The sequence below is a fragment of the Cyprinodon tularosa genome, unplaced genomic scaffold (assembly GCF_016077235.1).
Source record: "Cyprinodon tularosa strain WSP-4 unplaced genomic scaffold, ASM1607723v1 ctg3, whole genome shotgun sequence".
In the NCBI taxonomy this organism is placed as follows: Eukaryota; Metazoa; Chordata; class Actinopteri; order Cyprinodontiformes; family Cyprinodontidae; genus Cyprinodon; species Cyprinodon tularosa.
In genome coordinates this window covers 2,471,926-2,489,952 of record NW_024039007.1, presented here as the reverse complement: position 1 = coordinate 2,489,952, position 18,027 = coordinate 2,471,926, and the positions used below count along the sequence as shown (strand labels likewise).

At 39.5% G+C, this 18,027-nt stretch overlaps 2 protein-coding genes across 4 annotated transcripts in view; one reads left to right on the top strand and one right to left on the bottom strand.

Moving 5' to 3' along the window:
- The window catches only part of ttll5 (tubulin tyrosine ligase-like family, member 5), an 85,153-nt gene that overhangs the window by 26,674 nt on the left and 40,452 nt on the right, over positions 1-18,027 (top strand). For all 3 annotated transcript variants that reach the window (XM_038291541.1, XM_038291539.1, XM_038291540.1), the window contains 8 exons: positions 7,564-7,645; positions 7,781-7,842; positions 12,318-12,403; positions 15,562-15,666; positions 15,797-15,888; positions 16,170-16,232; positions 16,614-16,774; positions 17,022-17,259. In XM_038291541.1, coding sequence (XP_038147469.1) covers positions 7,564-7,645; positions 7,781-7,842; positions 12,318-12,403; positions 15,562-15,666; positions 15,797-15,888; positions 16,170-16,232; positions 16,614-16,774; positions 17,022-17,259 — 889 coding nt within the window. The remainder of the gene's footprint in view (positions 1-7,563; positions 7,646-7,780; positions 7,843-12,317; positions 12,404-15,561; positions 15,667-15,796; positions 15,889-16,169; positions 16,233-16,613; positions 16,775-17,021; positions 17,260-18,027) is intronic.
- Positions 671-2,928, bottom strand: LOC119787581. Its single transcript, XM_038291542.1, has 2 exons — positions 861-2,928; positions 671-783 (listed from the first exon to the last, which is right to left on the bottom strand). The coding sequence occupies exons 1-2, from the start codon at positions 2,383-2,385 to the stop codon at positions 779-781; spliced, it is 1,530 nt and encodes a 509-aa protein (XP_038147470.1). The 5' UTR covers positions 2,386-2,928; the 3' UTR covers positions 671-778.

The window sequence follows — 18,027 nt, the reverse complement described above, 5'->3', positions numbered from 1 at the left end:
TTGTCCCAGGGTTTGTTCAGATGCTTTACCTGGCCTATTTGTGTGTGACATTTCTTTGAGTTGCAGAAGGCTGTCACATGGACCGAAAACTGTAGGACGGCCATTTTCCAGAACGACAGTTTTTAGAGTGCTAACTGTGGGCCTATGAACTTTACCCAGACATACCTCCCCAACTACAACCCACCCTAGATCTAAGCGTTGGGCGAAGGGTGCGTTATGGGGGCCATTGACTCTCTGCCTGACCTTGTGAGCACGTAAAACATCTCGCCCTAGCAGCAGGAGTATTTCAGCATTTGGGTCTAGCTCTGGGATGTACTCGGCTATATGCTGAAGGTGTGGCTGGCATAGCACTGCACTAGGGGTTGGGATTTCACTCCTATTGTTGGGAATGTCCTGACACTCAATAAGCGGAGGTAGAGGGATAACCACTGATCCATCTAGTGACTCAACCTGAAAGCCTTCAGCCATTTTACCCCATGTTTCTGCAATACCAGAGCATGTCCTAAGATGGTAGGAGAAGGGTTCGGTTTTGATGTCAAAAAGTTCAAAGAACTCTGGCCTGGCCAAGGAACGATTACTCTGATCGTCTAATATTACATAAGCTTTCATAGCTCTGTCCTTGTAACCTTTAGGGTACACCCATGTGAGACATATCTTAGAACATGAACGACCCCACTGACCTGGACCACACACGTCTGTGCAGCTTGTTGTGACGTTGACTGTGTCGGGACTGTTTTCTCCCTCCCCGCCATTCTCTTGTGCAGGTGGAGGAGCCTCGTTAGCCTGTGGTGGAGGACCAGGATGCATGACTGTGTCGTGTCTTGTACTATCACATTCAGAGCACTTTACTGTAGCCTTACAGTCCTTAGCAAGATGAGTGTCTGAAGAGCAGCATTTGAAGCATATTCCTTTCTCTTTGAGGAAGGCCTTTCTCTCGTCCAGCAGTTTGTTCCTAAACGTTCTGCATTTTTTGAGCGGATGTGGCTTGTTATGCAGCGGGCAGTTCCTGTTGATGTCCTTGTTGGGGGGTGAAACATCGGTTTTGTGCACAGTTATTGGTCTACTTGTGTTACTTGTATTAAAGTTCTTTAAGTAAGGTTTTTCTGGTTTATAATGTGTTTGGCTGTTTTGTTGGTTGAAACTAGGATCGTTGCGTTTCTTTGCCTCTTTGCTTATGAATTTACAGAAATAGTCAAAAGGTGGGAAACAGCCATTATTTTCCTCCTTGTACTGAGAGCCGTGTGACATCCACTTCTCCTGAAGTCCGAATGGAAGTTTGTCTACGACTGGTCCGATTCCGCGAGAAGTGTCCAGATACAGTAGGCCAGGGAGATATCCGTCTTCCTTGGCGCCTTGAATCTCTTGCAAGAGATCCCCTAGCTCACGGAGTTTGACATGATCTTTGACTGTAATTTTGGGAAAACTGTCCAATCGCTGGAAAAGTGACTTTTCGATTATTCCGGGTGCTGCATAACATTCGTTTAGTCTCTCCCATGCTTTGCTCAAGGCTAATGTGGGGTTGTTGACGTATACTGAGCGTATGCGTTTTACCTGGTCACTTGACTCCTTTCCCAACCATTTTGTCATGAGATCCAGCTCTTGAATGGGACTGATTTGAACCTCAGCTGTGGCACTAGTAAATGAAGAGCACCATGCTCTGAAATTCTCTGGCCTATCGTCAAATTGGTAAAGGCCTGAAGTGATGAGATCTCGGCGTGCCATATACTGGGCAAATGGCTCAGCTGGATGTGAGATACTGGCCGGTGCGTTATAGTGAGGCGTGAATGGGGAGCTGAATGGGTTGAGAGAGGTATTTGGTTTCTCTAATTTGAATTTGGTTTCACTTCTAAACTGGCTGGGCATGCTGTGATTAGTCAAGGCAGCAACATTGTCCTTAGTAAGCTTGGGTTCAGAACTAATGGGTGGCGGCTCTAAATTGCCTTCTTCTGGGGGATGCCATGTTACAAAGGTGTTGGGTGAGCTTACTTGTGGGCGCGAGGTGGTCGGTATTTCTGGAGCAGACTGTGATTGTTCAATGTCCCTTTGAGATCGCACATATTCGCTTGTACGTTCTAATTTGACTTTTTCAGATGATTTCCTGCTCTCTGGCTCCTCTTGTATTGCCTCAGCTTCTTCTAGCACTTGTGCCTCAGCTACTGCAGCATCGGCTTCTCTTTGCAACGTTAACATTTCCAATTCTGCATCTATTTTAGCCTTTTCCAGATCACTTCGTGCTTTTTCCACTTTCAATTGTGCTTCTTTACTTGCATAGAGAGCTCTAACCTTAGCAGCTTCTGCTTTAGCTCGAGCGTGGGCAGCGCTTGCTGCTGATCCAGACGAGTGGCCGGTCCTGAAGCTGCGTGCAGACTTGTTGCTGGTAGCCATTTTGACCGCGATGAATAATCGAATGGTGCCTTTTCACTGTAGTGTTTTCAACCTCGAAGATGTTGGTGACACCGAGTTAAACCGCTAATGAAGACCCAGGTGCGATTCAAGCGTGTTTATTGCCTTCATCGAAATGCGGTGAAAACTGTAATAACAGAAAATAAACTCAATCTCTATACATAGAGTCGTTGCATACAAATTAAAAGTCCATCAAACTGAATAAAGTGACATTTCAGCATAAACAACAACATAATGCAACTTACGGCATTCCTGTCTGATAATTCAGCGTGGATGGCATCAGATTTCACATTTCCATACCGTTTGCAGCACATGGACCTCTCTGTTTCCTAGCGAAACCCGGAACCGGAAGTGCGTCACCACAAACCGGAAGTAGATTTTACCGATAATATTTTTCTATAAAAACGTAAATAAACTATGAATTATACATCTATTCAACTTCTAATCACTTTTAGCAGCATTAAAACATTTTTTAATATTATTTCTTTAACCCATGAACTTATCTATTTAACAAAATGCCTTAAAGGCAACACACCTACTTTTCTCAGTTGTCCAGAGTTTGTTACACTTGCAGTGACTTAATGACTTGATGATTGATGGCTTAGTGCCTGATATAACAATAAGACTATTAACTGTTAACTAGAAACCTGATTTGTTGTCCTTAGAGCTTTTTTCCACTTCGCTGTTTCTTGCAGGAACAGTGAAGCATTTTACCAGTGATGATTTGTCCTGAAAATGACGTTAAAGTAATTCAATTGTCCCATTTCATGAAAAAAAGCCCACTTAAAAGATGCCCCCTGTTATTGTGGGTAACCAGGCTCAGTGGCTAGGGTGGGATGATCATTGTTTTTGGGCGTCTTTCTCATGTGGTGAACTTTTCCAGCGGTGCCCCTCCTGTAATAAAGAAAGAAAAAGATCTTCATCATCCCTTTTTTCTGTCATAGTTGTTCTCTCCCCTCCCCACCCTCCCTGAGGCGTGTGATGTAGATGTTGAGCGCCTCACGTCTGCTTGCCTATGATGCTTGTTGTGGGTTGTCTGTGGGTACATTTAGAAGCGCTCCCCCGGCAGCGGTTGAGCCACAGAACAAACGTGTCTGACATTAAGCTTCTCGGCAGGCTCGCGGGGCATCAGCGCCGTCTGCTTCTAATTGGGGGAAAATTTGTGGCACATGGAGTCTGCTTGTCGGAGGCTGGTGAATTGGTTGCAACACCTCCCCATTTTCCCCCTGCTGTTGTTGTGCCACTGATGAGACAAAGCAGGCTCAAAACCTCAGTTATTTCAACACTCTCTTCTCCAACGCTATTGGATAATGTTTTATGATATGCGCTTTGTCTCCCTGTTTTAGGGTATCTAAATCTGTATGTGTTTTTCTTTAAGGAATTGGATAGAATAATATTACCTGACACGTGGTAAATAAAATCCTTCAAAGCTTTGCACTGTTGAATATTAGGAGGTCCTGTCCATCTTCTGTATAGTCCTTGGCTTATATGTGGCCAAATCCCTTTATTTACATTAGTAAGAATGCAAGACACTCTTCCATGCTTGTACTTTTTATCCTCCACTTTTATGCAACCAGGTTTGGGGCAGCAGGCTTATAAGAGACAAGCAGGCTTTCCTGTCCGCAGAAACCTACTCCAACTCCTTTGGGAGAAGCCTGAGGTGTTCCAAAGCTCGATAAGACATAGGCAATTTCTGAAAAAATCAAATTGTTGCCCTTAGTTTCTGTTCTTTCCCCTTTTGTGGGGTTAACAGTAAGGGAACTATCATGGGTAGAAAAAGAACTGCGGACTGCTCTGCCAAATCTGAATAGCCTTTAATCTTCAGGATGTCGTTACAAGACTGAAGACAAATGGGTGATGGTTAAATTTAGTCAAAAGCATTGTGAAAAAAGAACTAAAAGAAAGGCAAGACATACCAATATACAGAATGGCTTTATAGCAACCATAATAGCAACCAAAAAATATGAAGGTGGTTACGCTTGCAAAATTAGATAGATTTCAATTGAGCCAATATTCTTCCAGTGCGTCCTTGGCCATTCTCCGGTCCTCCCTCTAGTGGAATGTACTTGGGAGACTTCCTGAAGGAGCTGTCCAGGATGCATTTGGTGCCTAAATGCCTGGGCTACCTTAGATGTCCTGATACCCTTATTATGTGGAGGGTTAATGGCTTCAGTCTGAGCCCCAAACTGAATGGCTGATCTCCTCACCTTTTTTCTAACAGAGGTTGGGAGTGTTGGGAGTGCTGGTGAGAGCAGTGCGCTTGTGCTCTGAGAAGGTTCCAAGTACCCGGTTCATTCCCAACAGCCTCCAATCTGTGTTTCTGAGCAAAACCCTTAACCCCACACTGCTCCCTTTGCGCCACACAATGACAGCCCACTGCTCCCCAAGGGGATTGGTCAAATGCACAGAGTGAATTAAAGGGATTTACGTTTACATATTATAGCTGCTCATATCAGGGAATCTCGGTCATGACCCACATTTTACCGTATTACTTGAGAGTAGGAGCATAGACAGACCAGTAAACTGAAAACGTTGCCTCATAGTTCAGCTCTTTCTTATTTACAACAGACCCCTGCAGCATCTGCATTACTAGGGAAGCTGCACCAATTGGTTAGTTGACCTCACGTTACCTTGTTCCCCTCACATTTGTACAAGACTGCAAGGCAGGAACTCCAACCTGTGGCTTGCAAGCCGCACTTTCCGGTCGAGGTACAGTATGTAGTAGCTGGTCTTATCCCAGCTATTTCCCATTCGGCTACAGACCTCCATAGTCCATGCTGTAGGCCTGGGGCCCTTCAGTTCAGGCCTTCAAGGACCGGTGTCTTGCACCTTTTAGCTGTTTCTGCTCAATTCATTCAAGTTCAAAAATGTGTGTGTCGCAGTGAATGCAAATATGCCCCAGCCCCTTCCACAGACACTCTGGTGCACCTCTCCAAATCTGTAGGTGACCACAGACAGTGCCGCAGACAGGAGGCCTCTGATTGGTCAATTCTACATCCGCTCTACAATATGCGTTTTTCCTGTTTGGTACCTTACCTGCTTGTTTTGTTTGTATGACCGTCATTGTGGAAAACGACTTTTAAAGTTGGACCAGCTAGAAGAGCGTGGTGCGTGAGAACACTGGGATCCTTTTTCCACCTGGATCTTTGCTCTTTTTTGCCCTCATGTCCCTCCCTTGTTGCACAAACTTGCCCCCACTTCCTCACTAACTCTGCCGTATCTAGACTTACAACTAGTTTGTGATTGTCCCTCTTGCGTTGTGGAATAGCATAGCGCAAGCCATGCTTCAAAATTGGACATAAATCAAAAATATCTGCGGCAAGCTCACTTTGACACACTGCTTTGGGAGTATAACCAGCCCTTTAGGAGTGTGATCCTCTAGAGTTGCAACAACACATTTGGGACATCTACCAGGGGCACTGTCCCCAAAAGCTACGCAATGTTAAAGATTTAGGCCCGGGTGATTAATGAGTCCAACACCTTGTCTCCAGTCTCTTCTTTCACCAGGGAAGGTGTGATAAAATTATGAGTTTCTTAAAGTATTTCATCACTTTGGGCACAATGTCCTCAGCAGCTCCGTACCCCTGCTGTGCTAAAATAAAAAACAGAATGCATTTCAAATATGGTAATGTGATTGACACAAAAATTAGGCCTGTGAAGATCCCAATCTTTGTTTTTATAGCAAAATAAAGAACACCATTTTTACTTTGAGAAACAGAATTTAAAATCCAATAAATATTTGAAATTGCACTGCATTTGATAAAAATAACAAAGTTTCATACTAATATTCTAGATCGTTAGAGATGTATGGATCACAGTATTTACCTATTGCCTTTAACTCCCAATAATATTTGGTTCTTGTTTAGCTGTCTGAAAGTATCCATTCAAAATGAAATAAGGGTAATTTTACTGTCTGTTTTGTTGCTACACAACTTAAAAGCTGAAGTGTGTAAGCTTTACCTCCACTTATGAGCTTTAATGTCTAGGATCAAGATGTCAAGATGCTGGAAAATATAAGCAGTTTCAAGTGTGGTAAAGCTGGTGGGGATTCTCTGCTTACATATATACTAACAAAATCATGTCAGGTTTTTTTCTATTCTAAAAGTTCAAAAGGACAAGCTACAAGGAAACACATCTGTCCTTAAATTATTTAAAAGTAATAGAAACCAAATTAAATGATCCAAAAACAGTTTTAAATCTCCAACAAAGCATGATAAAGACAAATTGCATAACTAGATATCTGATTTGTGACTTTTATTTTTTTCATTTAATCTTCCAATGTTTTATTATTCGGCTAAAGTAAAACTGCTAAACTTGATTAGTGTCACTTTAGCTACAATATTATGCCATTGCCAGCTTTACTGCTGTGTTTTGTGTACTTAACACTGGCATTGACCTGAGATGCTAGAACAAACAGTGCTGGTTATTGCAGCTTTGAAACCGCCAACCCCCCTAGCCTACTCTCAACACAGTCTGATCTTTTGAAGTGTCATTAGAAGGATTTTTCCCTTGGCTTTTTGGCTGGGCGCTACCCTAACCCTGTAAAAGACTGTGGTTTCCCTGCACGCTGCTGCTGAGGCTGGTGGCTTATTGGGTGACACTCCCCAGAGCAGTGTGAGGCCTTTCATATGGTGCATATACTCCGGCTGCTCCAGTGAGCCATATATCAACCAGTGAAATTAGAAAAAAACAGGATGAAATGGATGATTTTTTTTTTTCTTTTACTCTTGGAAGTTCCTGACCACTTTGTGAAAGGCTTTTATTGTGTCACTCAGTGCTTAGCTGTTACTGGAGTGAAATACTCTATATACAATATGCTGCCTAAGGCTTTATAATTCCCTAGCTTTTGGCACTTGGGATACACCCTCACATTTCAAGCTGTGTGTTTGGATTATTTATCAGGATGGACGTGATTTGACCTCAGGAAGTGGTTCCAGAAACCCTTTTCTACGTCATTAGGACCATTCACTTATTATTACAGAGTACAGGCAGTATTCAAACTTTAAAACTCAAAAGAATGTTGACTAGCTGCATTACAATGAATCTTTTATTGTTCTTCTGTTGTTAAATATGTTATTTCATGGATTTTCAGCAATTCTCATTCATCAGCATAAAAAAATTTTTTGATTATTTTTTTGCTGATAATTGTTCTTCCTGCAGAATTGTATGGCTTTGATGTCCTCATTGACTCCAACCTCAAACCCTGGTTGTTGGAGGTCAATCTTTCTCCCTCTTTGTCCTGGTACGTGAATCACTTCCTTTGTTGTTTTTACTTTGTACTTGAGGAGAATCTCACAATTAAGAATTTTTAATTACCTTTAAAGAAGGCGATGTTTTATAAGTCTGTAATAAATTTAACCACTCTGGCTTTTTACAGTGATGCACCCTTGGACCTGAAGATTAAGGCTAGCATGATTGCAGACATGTTTTCACTAGTGGGTGAGTGGACAAGAAAGCAACTAATGAAAACATCCTCTGTTTTGTTTTATGTTTTTTTCCATGAGAAATTAATGCAATAATTAATTAAACAAAAATCTTGATGGTAATTCAATGTGTCACGCATGTATATCTTACAATAGTATTTGCTTGAATATAAGAACAATAGAATAAGAGCAAGATGCTGTAGGAGGAGTTTAAAGAGAGTAAGGTTGTTAAATAATATCTCAGCCTTTAAAGATCTTATTGAACTCTGAGCAATCTGTCATCTGTTCACGTAAAAGGTCAAACATGGCTAAACGTTGATCAAGACATTGCCGCCCTCAAATTATTGCACATTCTTTGCAAAAATGCATCAGATCAGTTAGATTGGTTAAAGAGCTAATGTGAACTGGTAATTCTCTCTATTCTTTAGGCAAAGGTTACAGGATTTAAGTCTAAACTTTAATTGGACCGTTCTATCTCATAATTATGCTTTGATCTAAACCTGCTGCTGCATTTGACAGCTGGTGTGGTGTTCTTAGGGGGACACGCAATATTTGCATGTAGAACAAAATATATAATTTTGTTCCTTGCTCTGTAGGTTTGTCTCTTACATGGTTTGTAAGAAAGTTTGAAAAGCACAACATTTTCTGTTTTTTTTTTTTAATAAGAAATTTCTCAAGTTGGGCCTAAATTTTCTATACCGCACATCTTAGCAATTAGTGCACAAATACATTTACAGAGGTCAAGATTTGGTCCATAAAGATCCCTGTGATCAACAGATTTTGAACAATTCAAAAAATTACTGTCACTCTTGGAAGATTTGAGGAGGCATTTAAAATCTTGGAATCAACCATGTTTTCTATTTGTAAATGTGGTGTGATGGTGTAGGCTTGCCATAGGCACCCTATGCTGTCCCCTGGCAAAGAGGACATTGGCTCATTAGAGATATGAAGTATTTAATGTTGTAATATGTATGTTGGCCTGGTGGCTCTTAGCTTCTTATCCTTAATTTTCTTGTTGTTTGCACAGAGTAAGAATGTTAAAAACAATGTACTATTTGCAAATCCCTTTTATTCCACTCTATATTTATGCACTGCATTGCCACTTAGTTCCAGTGAAGTACTTTTAAGTGGTTTGTTATTATGTTACAAAATGTTAAAAAGTTCAAAAACATGAAAGGCTCTGTCGCTTAATGAACAGTTTAGACTTCCTCCCTTAACACTTAATCAAAATGTTGTAATTAATATTCTTTGGTGTTTTTGTTTTTTTTCCATCACCCTATTGACATAGCTGTTGGTTGGCCATTCTTGTGGCATGCAGGTTTCAAGCTGTTCGAGACAGTCGCCTATTGTTTAATGTTTTCCAGCATTCCACAAGTTAGAGTTTGCGCAAAACGCTGGGAAAGAAAAAGAAAAGAAAAAATAAGCTCAACAGCTTTAAAGTAGGCGTTCCTGTGTTGAAAGATTAAACCACAATGTTTATTAATTAACATTAAATTACACTCAGATTACATTGTCAACACATGCCTGAGTATCTTTTATAGTCATTAAGCCTGGGCCTAAGGCACAGAGTATCTGTAACACATTCTTTCTTCATTTAGTTATTATCCATACTTTTTTGTCCCATTTAGAGTCATGGGCTTCCTCTCTTATTGCTTTTATATTATCATTAAAAAAAGAATGAAATTTCTGCATAGAACCTCAAACATGTAAATACTTATAATTTGAAGGCAGAAATTGTATATTTTTCAATAAATTCTAGCTTATTGTTTGTATTATCCTCTGTGTACACTTGTGAGTTTGTAAATATTATTAGCTCTTATGTTTATCTTTTGACCCAGGCTAATGATATTAGATGAATTGCTTGTATGTGTATGTGCACACTTGTGCATGCCCAAATTCGTGTGCTTGAGGGTGTTATGTTGGGCCATGCTGTGGCTTGAAACTTTCCCCTCTGGGTCATTAAATGAAAGAGAAGAATCATAAATTACCAGTTATCTTTGGACTGAGACGTTCCTCACAGATCTGGGGAAAATAAGCAGTGGCATGTAAAACATAGCACATCTATTATGTACCAAACAAACTAAGTCGCTGTTGGCTGATAACGCTTGGGTTGCATCCCAGTCCTGTAAATAATAATAGCATTCCATTAGGATTCCTTCTATGCCTGTGTGTAGCTGTCAACTCCATGTCACCAGTGTTTGGAATAATTGCTGTGTTTAGGCGAGAGCATGACAGAGGCCTGATGCCTGACGGCTTGAAAGGGGCAGAACAAACAGCCTGAAGCTCAAAGATGTCAATAGGCTTTATTCGGTTCATATGAGGGTGCAAGACATGACAAACAAATTTATTCAGCTGTTCACTGGGAAGCTACTTAGCTTTGCAAGGGTGTGGAAAGCAGTAAACAATAAGATTATACTCATAAATATTTTTGACATGATGGGAACACTTACAGAGACGAGATCAATGTGATGCACTGCAATATAACAAATACAACACTATAAATTATTAGCAGTGTTTTCTGTAAATAAAATAACTTCATGCCCTCTATTAGAAAGCTTTGGCGCGTTTTTTTTTTTTGGTCTTATTTGACTCTCATAAGGGTGTTTGTTTTAATACAGGGCTTTGCAAAAGTAATATCACTTTTTCAGCTTTACACAGCTTGTGATTAATTGGAAGATTATTTGGTAAATGAAAAATAAAAAAAATGCACCTGAATAAATTAACTTAGCAAAGGATATAAGTGAAGATAATCGTAGTGGCACCTTGATTATTTATTCTTGCAACAAATATCCCTTTGTTTACCACTTTTACAGCTAAAGGTGTCCCTGGAAACACACACACACACACAGCTTGAATAACAAAGAGATTAAAACAGTCCTTGAGTAATTAAATGTGCACCAGACTGACCAATCTTTAGTTGGAGTGCTTCGCCAAGTAAAAAACAAAACAGCTTACAGTAGAAACAGGTAAAATATGCCTGCAGTCTGAACTGGCAAGATCTGTTTTATGTTGGGCATTTTCATGGACATTGACACACAGGGTAAAAACAGGATATATCCCAATGATAGCCAGAGGAGACCCAGTTTTTGCTGACCTAACTCTTAATCTCACATTTGATATACATAGATAGCTTATTGATTTATTTTTCCACTAACATAGCTTAACACAAAGTGGCATTTTAGAGATTGGAAACATATGTGGACTAGGGAACTATTAGTCGTTAGTTAAAAATGTCAGTAGATTATTTTTAAGAGGTCTTTGCTTTTTCTTTAACTTAATTCTGTTACACTTATTCATGTTGATCTATCAAATACAATCCAGATACAATACACTGAAGTGACCAAATTAAAGATCACTGACTGTTAAAGTGGACTAATTGCTTTTCCTCTCAGTGCATTAAATTAGAAGTAAGAAGTAATTAGTTTCTAGTAACACAAAACACTTTTAGATGCTGCAGGTAAATATGCTGTATGCCACCTTTATGTTGGTTGTAAAGTGGAAGTTCTTACTACACTGAATATGATGGTCGCTGTTTCAACATATTAGATTGAAGCTTGGAACTTATAGCTAATTTTTACACACAAGGCCTGACAATTTAAACAATTCCCACTCTATATTTATACACTGAGTGAGAGTGGTAGATAGTAAGTGGTCCAGATTTTATACTCAAGGTTTTACATAGCTGAACTTCAATGAATACAAAATATATCTATATATCTTAAAGATTTTTCCTTGTTTCTCTATTTTCATTGTGTTTATCAAAACCCAAAAAGGTTTCCTGAAGTCTTTACATATACATCTGTAGTTGATCCGCTTTAAACCATCTCCATCTGTGGGATGAATAGCAAATCTGACAAAATGATGACTTAAAGTAAAAAATCTGTTTTAGTTCTAATTCAGTTTGAAATGGATTAAATTTGTTTCACAGAAAGAAAGGATGCTGTATAAATAGGAAGTGCACAGTCAACCTATCACACATGTGCTGCTGAAGTCCCACAAGGCTCAATACTAGGACCAATTCTATTCACCCTTTGTATGAAAAATTTAGTAAATGTCTGCCCAAATATAAAATGCTGCCGATACGGTTAGGTTTGTTCTTGCAAATACTAAACAAGAAGTGACTGCCACACTCTCTTGAGCCATTGTATTTTCAATTTCCTGTTGGCTTCAAAACTCTTGTCTATATCTTCATATTAAGATGAAGGGCTTCAGTGTATCAGTGAGAATAATTTATTAGAGTAAAACTATTTTCATTATTGAAGGTGTGATATTTATGTCTCTAAAAAATAAAGTTGTTACTCATTTGCAGTTGGCTTTACTGTTGTAAGCCACACTTACTAATGTATATCTGAATTCCATTCTCTAATTATCTACACCCTATTTTTTTTTTTTTTTTTTTGTAAACATATTTTTGACTTGGTGAATTTATTTATTTTTTTAAAGTGTTTGGGACTGATTTTAATGTATGAATCGGATTCTTCCTCTTTACAGGCATCGTGGGTCAAGACCCCCTGTTACGGCAATCGCGTCCAGATCGATTCACAGTGGACAAGCAGACAGCAGCCCAAAGAGCACAGGTAGAGGATAACAGAGCTTTGCCTTCATTCACTTTTCCCTTAGAAACACTGTTTTTTTTTATCCCCATGGAGGAACAGAGGGATCAAACTGTTTATTCCTCCAGCTGCCAATGAGTTCCTCTCCCTCACCCTCACAGAAAATGTACTATAATGCAAAACAACTGGTAATGTAATTAAAGTGTTCGAGTTAAATGTGTTTGAAAGAGCTCAGAACTTTACACCTTATTGTTTTATAATTTCTAATCAAATGAACAGTCGCGTTGCCGAAACGTGCAACGAAAGCTATTTTTACTTGGCTCCTCTGCTTGACCACTGCATCAAGCTGTGGTGCAGTACCGTTGGAGAAAGACTGCCAAAGCAAAAGGCTTTCTGTACCACCTGTTAAGAAGCTTGTTTAGAAACACAGTGCTTTTTTTTTTTGAGGCTTGCTTGCTCATTGTCTGTATGTGCCTTCTGTAACGACAATGGGTAATACAAATGTTCTTATGCAAAATTGCTTATCTGCATCTGCAACTTTGCAGAGCTTTTTAATTTTCTCCTAAATCAGACATATTAATCTTATTTTGTCTAGGTTTTTGCTTCTTGTAACTCCCTGATGCTTGTTACTTTACTGGTAAAAGCCTACTTGCTGCTTTGCCTTGATTTAATTATGTGACTTTACAATTTTTCACTGTGGCAGACACATCACTTCCATCGATTACTAATGCTGCATTTCCATTGTAAATTTCAATCCATTAGCAAAGTGGTCTTTATAAATTAAGAAGCTGATATGCTGCAATGCACCACTGGCCACAAAAAGTCTCAACTGTGCAGAACCTCAGATGTACAGTGCCTTGCAAATTTATCTGATGCTTTAAACTTTCCACATTTTATCAGGCTGTAACTTCAACTTCAATGTAATTTATTGGGGTTTAATGGGATAGACCAACACGGTGCTGCACATAATTGTGGACTACGTGGTGTGTCGTTTAATGTCAATGCAAATACAGCTACTCTGTAATGATCTACAGGAAAAGTAATCGAATACAGAGTTCAGATCTAGGGATATACCAACCAGGTCAGGCATAAACCTTTAGACAGTTTAAATGCGGAGTTAGATTATAGAACAATTATCCTAGATTTGACCATTTAATGAAGCACTGTTGAACCCATCTTGGTAAATTCAAAAGAGTATGGCACAAACCTAGTATATACAACGCATGACTGGCCAGGCAATAAGAGTACATACATACATTTGCAGCTCTGGAACCTGGGGGTTGTTGACTGGGGACTCTTAGTTGTGCATTCTGGATTTGGAAGATTCTTGAAGTTGGTGGCAGCATCGTTTTGTGGAGAGCAGCTCTGAATGCCAACATATTAGAAAAAAGTAACTTAACTTCAGTCCTTGAGACCCACTATTCCTCAGGTTATAGAGACATTACTGGTGCACACTTATACCACGTTTCATTCATACTCACCATTTGGAATTTCTTACCTCCCCCAAAAGCTAGAATTCAGAGTCGGAAAATCTGGGCAAAACGACCATACTCGACTTCCACATTTAAAATGGATCCTACTCACATCAACATTAGTTAAACTTTCTTACTTTGACTGTTTGAAGCAATCCTTTATTATGTAACAATAGGTCAGTTGCTCCTATACCTTTTAGTGTCTGTAACATATTTCATGCTGTTTCAAAACACAAAATTCTGCATAAAACAGTATTTTTGCTATTTTTATGATTGTACCAATGGTTGTAGTGGTCATATGTGAACAGTGGAGAAAATGAGCATTGCACATGCTGTAAAATGGAACACTAGGACTTCATGGACTTGTCATGAGTTTCAAGGTAAAATAAATGCACCATTAAATCAAACAGCTGAATTCTCTCTTTAGCAAAACACTGAACTCTTCAGAGGTCTGGTAATAAGCCTTCCATTTGATTCAGGTGTGCTGTTGAAAGAATACATCTAAAAATTGTAGTTCTGGATATTAGAAGCTGCAAACAACTAAACATTCAACAAGAGATACAACTGAGGTCTGGCTAAAGTTGGCCCTCGATGGCTGCTGTCCCACAGATTTTAGAGGTTTCCCTGCTTCAGTACAGCTGATTCCTATGATTGCAGTTCAACAAGAGCCTGTTTGTCAGCTTTTAACTGAAATCAGCATTGCTGAAGCAGGGAAACATCTAAAACCTCCAGGACAGCAACCCTCAAGATCAAAGTTTTCTCATGTGGGACAAAAGCCCAGTCAAAGTTGAGGCTTGAAAATTTAATTCAAAATAAGTGGCATGATTTAGAAATTGTTGTTCACAGATGCACTACATCCAATCAGATTTACATTATTTTGCAAAGAATTGGTAAAAACCCCTCTGTAGCTCAGATAATCTGGTAGCAACACACCACAGCACACATGCAGATTAAATAGCACTTCCTGCTAATTTGATACAAGCTCAAACCAAACCTTTCAGGTTTTTTCCATGTACATAGAAAATATTTAAAAACGTTTTTTTTTTTATTTCACTTTAACAATTTTTTTACCAATATGCACAACTTCTATCGCATACAACCCCAATTAAAAAGATGATAGTCTTGCGACAAAATCTAAAAATGCTTTAGATGAGTTAATATGTAAGCAAGGCAGTCACTGGATACAAGCCTCGTCACTATTAGAACATTGGGCCTAAGGGGAACCTGTTCTTACATTTCACTCTTTAAAAGTTGTAACTTTTGCAGTGGGATTAGGGCTTGTCACTCTTTGGCTCCCTTTATAACCCTCCAGCCGCATCAGGCAAATTAAACTTAATCCCTCTGCTATTTAGATGACAAATTTCGTATGTCATCCTGTGGGGTTGTGCCCAGCGAACTGGCCCCTGTCCCAAACTGCGTGCCAAAGTTGTCAGTCAGAGAGGCCTACTGGAATGCCAATGCATTGCAAAAATGTGCTATTTCTGTAACAGGGAGAAAAGAAAAAAAGAGTCTCTAGTTGCTGGTGGCAAGTTTGCACATTTTTCATTCATAAATGGAAATGAAATGCAAATATAAATACATTATTCTTTATTCATAATTATTAACTAAAACTGTCTTCTACAAGATTTAACGTTTACATCCATTAGTACCAAACCTCGGTCAGTTTTAATAAAGAACATTAACAATGTTCCTGTTCGTATCCCTTTGCAGCAGAAGCCCATAACAACTGCTTGTTCAGAAACAAATGGATTTAATGACAAGCAAGGAACTAAAAGTATCCAAGAAGAGAGCACTCTGAACCTGACTGCTGAGGAGGTAAGGCAGGGTGTAACATGGTGTTAGTGAAGGAAAAAGACAGGAGGCCACACTGACTTGGTGTGTTGCCTTAATAAAATACGGTATCCTTTTTAATACACCATGTTTTGTTTTGTTTCTTTGAATGTAGATCAAAGTGCTGAGAAAGATTAAGGAGGAGTATGACAGAAGAGGGGGTTTCATAAGGATCTTCCCCACCCAGGACACATGGGAGCTTTATGGGTAATCAGAGCTAAGAAGGAACAGGCTGATACCTTAAAAGGCCTCAAGCTTTTTGTTAATATCCTCTGATAATATTAAAAGTGATTTAATGGATTGGCACATTTAGGACAAACCCTGCAGCAATCCTGCGCAGACTGGAAAAGTTCAGAATTTGGCTAAAATATAGATTTTAACCATGGACATTTCTAAAAAGACAACTTGAACTTGAGCGGCTTTAGGTGGATTAAGAGCCAAAGTTTTAATGGTTTTTATACCTTTTCTTTTATTGTCTTCTATTTCAGTGGATATTTGGAGTCCAAGACATCTCTGAACTCCATGTTGGCAAACAGGCTTTTCCATGGAAGGTAAGCATTTCCATTGTGGTTGGAAGTGAGGAATACATCTTTCCATCAGTTTATGGAAATGCTCGGATTCTCTACTGTTTACGTCTAATTCTTCAATTGCACAGGTTTGAGGAATTGTTCAAGAGATGATGCAGCTTTTCCAGCACGTTCCTGGTGTATGCTAAGTGTTGTGCTGTTGATTTGGAAACAGGGGGAGGGGAATACAATTTAAAATGAGCTGTAGAAAACTTTTTTTCATTCAGTAAAGCAGACTCTATTTAGTTTAGACCCCCTTTCAACTTTACTTTCTTATCAACTTTCCTCCAATTTAATATATCTCTCCACTTGTAATGATTTGATGATATGCCTCTAAATAACATCTGCCTCATTTTGCCCATGCAGCTGTGTTGTCAGAAGTGTGAATAGGAACAAGCAGCTGCTGGTGGATGAAGTCAATGGCCTCCACGTTGTTCAGTATGAGAGGAAGCTGCTGTCCCTGGAAGCACAAAAAAGCTCAAGGCGCCACCTGAATCATCACTCTGCTGCAAGGAAGAAAAAACTTGGTAGATCTGATGTGTTTTGCATGTTGCTTTGTGTTTAGTTAAGTAGAACAACATAACATGCTAGAACACTTTTGGTTCCAATAAATAACTCCCCTGTGTCAGGGGAAGGTTGGCCAAAAAATGACTCTCAATGAGTTAATTTCTTTGTGGCAACAATAAAAAGCCTTTTTCTGAGCATATGCATGTTGATCCCATTCCCTGTGATGTAACTCACATTTGTCTCTTCTTGCACTAACGCACACCTCAGGGAAGGAACCAAAGGCTTTCCTGACTGAAAACAGAAGTCAGGAGGCAGAGGAGCATGCTCAGGAGGAAAGTGTGGAGATCAAACAACCCCTTGAGCCAGTCTTGCAAAAGGATTTGGTAATGGAGAAAAGAAAACAAGCGGCCGTGGTGGATCGCTACCACAACCACACCGAGTCCGGGCACACTGCCAGGCCTACCGTAAACCTGCTCCACATCCTTCAGCAGGGATGGGAACTCAGGTCAGTCTGTATTCTGTGGTGATGTTACTATGTGATGCTGCTCTCATGTCATTCTCCTGTTTTAATTATTTTAACCTTAAAAAGAATTTATATAACTCCCTCCGACTAGAGAGGATGTCAAAATATTAAGTTGATCCTCACAGCCAATTGCAAGCATTCCTATGGCTGACCAACACAAAGCACATTTTTATTCATTAATCATTGTCATTTGTGCAACTCTTCTTTAGAATTTATCTCTGCCATCTCTATGCATCTAAGACCTGAAATTGTTGGCCCTAATTGCATGGTGCCTCAGTTGTTAGCTCAGTTACCCTCCAGTAAAAGTAGTCCCCCAAATCAAATCTTGCTGCAGATAGTGTTTTGTATATGGGTCAAAGAATAAATGGTGTTGTCTGACCAGAGCACCTCCATCCAAAAGCTTTATGTGCCCCTAAATTGTCCTGTTCAAAGTTTAAATTTTCCTTCTACTTAATTCCTTTCCTTAGTCGTGTTGTTTTTGCAGCTGTTTCATGGGGGCAGGTTTTACAGAGTTAATTAGTTGTCCTATTGAGATATTTTCCCACCTAAGCCGTGGATCTAGGTTACTCCTCCAGAGTTCCCATGCACCACTCCCCTGCTGTCCTGAAAGCTGTGATCATCAGCTCAACCAGTTAAAAAAGCAATTTGATGTGGTTTTGTTGAAAAAAAAAATCAGAATTGTGTCAAAGGGAAGCAACAAAAGAGAAGACTTTGCATAAACGTTATAATTCTAATGATTTCCTTTATTCT